At 51.2% G+C, this 2,889-nt stretch overlaps 1 protein-coding gene across 1 annotated transcript in view; it reads left to right on the plus strand.

The window, feature by feature from the left end:
• The window catches only part of LOC103901364 (cullin-9), a gene marked incomplete at its 5' end in the record, with an annotated part of 25,182 nt that overhangs the window by 11,675 nt on the left and 10,618 nt on the right, over positions 1 to 2,889 (plus strand). The window contains 4 exons of the mRNA XM_019472837.1: positions 123 to 366; positions 451 to 710; positions 931 to 1,294; positions 1,616 to 1,756. Coding sequence (XP_019328382.1) covers positions 123 to 366; positions 451 to 710; positions 931 to 1,294; positions 1,616 to 1,756 — 1,009 coding nt within the window. The remainder of the gene's footprint in view (positions 1 to 122; positions 367 to 450; positions 711 to 930; positions 1,295 to 1,615; positions 1,757 to 2,889) is intronic.

Here is a 2,889-nt window from a genome sequence, read left to right on the forward strand (position 1 = left end):
GCCGTGGGTTGTGTGTGTGGCTGTTGCTTGGGGACAGGGAGGGGGCTGACACCTGTGAAGGCAGCAGCGGGAGGCTCAGGGTTGGGTCCAACAGCCACACGTGTGTCCTGGGGCTCCTTCAGGGCCCAGCTCGGGGCTTGGCTGACCCTGGGCTGGGTGCTAGCTCCAGGTGCGCTGCGGCTGAACCAGGCAGCCCTGGCCCATGCCTCTGGCCGCCAGCTGAGGCTGCTGCCCCGGCAGAGGTACCTGCGGGCGGAGAGGGCTGAGGTCAGTGCCCTGGAAAGGAAGAGGAACGTCCTCTGCTGCCTCATCACCCGCATCCTCAAGGTGGAGAAGCAGCTCCACATTGACAACCTGGTGTTTAGGGTATGGAGGGCTTGAGGGGCAGAGAGGGGCCGCTGGGTGCTGCGCTGCACTGTACTGCAACGTGGGGCTCCCTTGCTGCTGTAGGTGATTGATGCCTGTCAGAAGGGTGAGTTGGGTCCAGGGCTGCAGTTCCTGAGCTTCTGCTGCCACAGCGTGGACGTGCTGTCCTGTGTCCTGCACCTGCTGAACCAGGGCTATCTCCGGCGCCAGGAGGAGAGGCCTCATGTCTTGGAATACATCTCTGCTGAGCCCACAACACCTCTTGGGGGCCAGGCACAGATGGTTTTCCAGAGCAGGCCACCAGAGGCATCTCAGGATAAGGACAGCATAGACTGCCTGTATTGGTAGGGATGCATGTCACCAGGTGTGGAGGGGTGTGCATCTCCACCATGTATGGACATGATCTTGGGGGCCAGGCACAGATGGTTTTCCAGAGCAGGCCACCAGAGGCATCTCAGGATAAGGACAGCATAGACTGCCTGTATTGGTAGGGATGCATGTCACCAGGTGTGGAGGGGTGTGCATCTCCACCATGTATGGACATGACACATTTCTCCATATCAGGTTGAATCCTGGCATAGGCAGGTCGGAGGAGTTTCTCATGGCAATGCTGCAGGTGCCAATGGGGCACACACTTAGTCCAGAGGAGGCGAAGCTGCTCATGAACCAGACAGTACAGCAGGTCCAGGATACTCTGAGCATCCCGGATGATGTTGCTCGGCACCTCCTCATGCACTGCAGGTGGAATGTGGATTTCCTGATCCAGTGCTATGTGGAGAACCGTGAGACCCTTCTCATCTCCTCGGGGCTGCAAGTGCAGGATGCCCAGCCCACCCCGAGCCCAGGAACCCACTGCCCAGTCTGTGTGAACCAGCTGTGTCCCACTGAGAAGCCACCAACCCTCTGCTGCATGCACTACTGCTGCAAGGTGAAGGTCCTGGGGTCTTTGACTCCTGTAACTTGGTAGGGAATTGCTGCTGCCTAGTTGGTGGCAGTTGGTTGGCTTTGTCTGAAGCTGTTATTCAGGTGATTTTCACAGACCTCATACATTCTCTTTGCTCAGCTCCCTTGTTTGTTGTGACCCTTCAGGTCCTGATTAGTCTGTCCCACTTTTGTGCTTTTGAGTACTTACCCACAGTTTGTGGTGGTTTTGTGCACCCTCTGCTGGGTGGGGTGGGCTTCCAGGGACACATGACCCAGGTGGTGCAGCTCCTGTTTAGCTCTGACCTCTCCTTTTCTGCCTTCACAGCCCTGTTGGAGTGAGTATCTCACGACTCGCATTGAACAGAACATGGTTGTCAACTGCACCTGTCCCATATCCGAGTGCTGTGCACAGCCAACTACAGCCTTCATTTGTTCCATCATTTCCTCCGAGGAGATTATAGCCAAGGTGAAGTAGGAGAGGTGGTTACTGGGTGTCCAAGCTCTGTTTCATTTTGGTCAGCACCAGGAGATAATCTTGCTGCTGCTTTTCCCCTTCCCATTACTAAGACTGGCAGTGTGATAATTGAGGCAGACCAGATTTCTGCCCGTTGGTGTCTGTTGTCTCTGATCATGGTCAATACCAGCTATTCAGGAAAGCATAACATCAACAAAAGAGCACAGTGGTATTTCCTCTAAACATGTCTCCAGCAAACAACATTTCAGGTGCATCCTTAGTTGAGGACCAGGTGAGAGCTGTGGTAGCCGCTCATGACAAGTATACTCTGCTGGTGTGCTGGAAGCAATTGTAAAATCTAGGACAAATGAAGAGAAAACATTTGAGCAATTTCATTTTATTGCTGCACCAATGACCCCAATGTCCTTTCTCTTCCATCAGTCTCTGGCTTTGAGCACCTCAGGTTTTTGTGAAGATGACAGAAGTTACCACATCAGACTTAATCTTGATTCTAATTAAGTCTGTGTGGGTCTACAGACATATCTAAACCAGGCTTCCTGAGCTATGCTCACCTTAGTCCTCAGTCAGCAGGGGGCAGCAGGAGCTGCTTTTTCCGAGGCAGAAGCTTCTTTTTCTCCCTATTCTTCCAGTTTTTAGTTATTACTTAGAGCTGAATGCCCTCCCCACCTAATGGCAGAGCTGTGGCTGTCACATGATAGACTCTTTTTGTTAATTGCTGGACAGAACAGGTGTCTCACCTGTTTTCCACTGCTTTGTTGTTTGACAGGTCTCCACCAGCAATTGCTTCTCCAAAAATATTCTCCTTCTCTTCTAGCTTGTTACTGTCATTATGATCCTGTGTGAACACTCATAAGGAGAAATGAACAGTAGTCATAAAGACTTCTCTATCTTACAATTTTTCTTTAAGCTTGCAAACTGGCAACCAAAATGGGCAAGCCTACGGAACAGCATTTCCTTCAATGTATCTTTTCTATCTTGTTTTCTGTAAGAAGTGCTTGGAGAATTAGTGCATGTATCTGGGCAGTTCTTACTGGCTTTGCAAATCCTGTAGTCACACCTGTCTGAGAGCAGGATTTAATATCCTGTTGCTATGGCTGGGTTTTTTTAAAAAAAAAAAAAAAAAA

Source organism: Aptenodytes forsteri, unplaced genomic scaffold (assembly GCF_000699145.1).
Source record: "Aptenodytes forsteri isolate BGI_AS27 unplaced genomic scaffold, ASM69914v1 Scaffold725, whole genome shotgun sequence".
In the NCBI taxonomy this organism is placed as follows: domain Eukaryota; kingdom Metazoa; phylum Chordata; class Aves; order Sphenisciformes; family Spheniscidae; genus Aptenodytes; species Aptenodytes forsteri.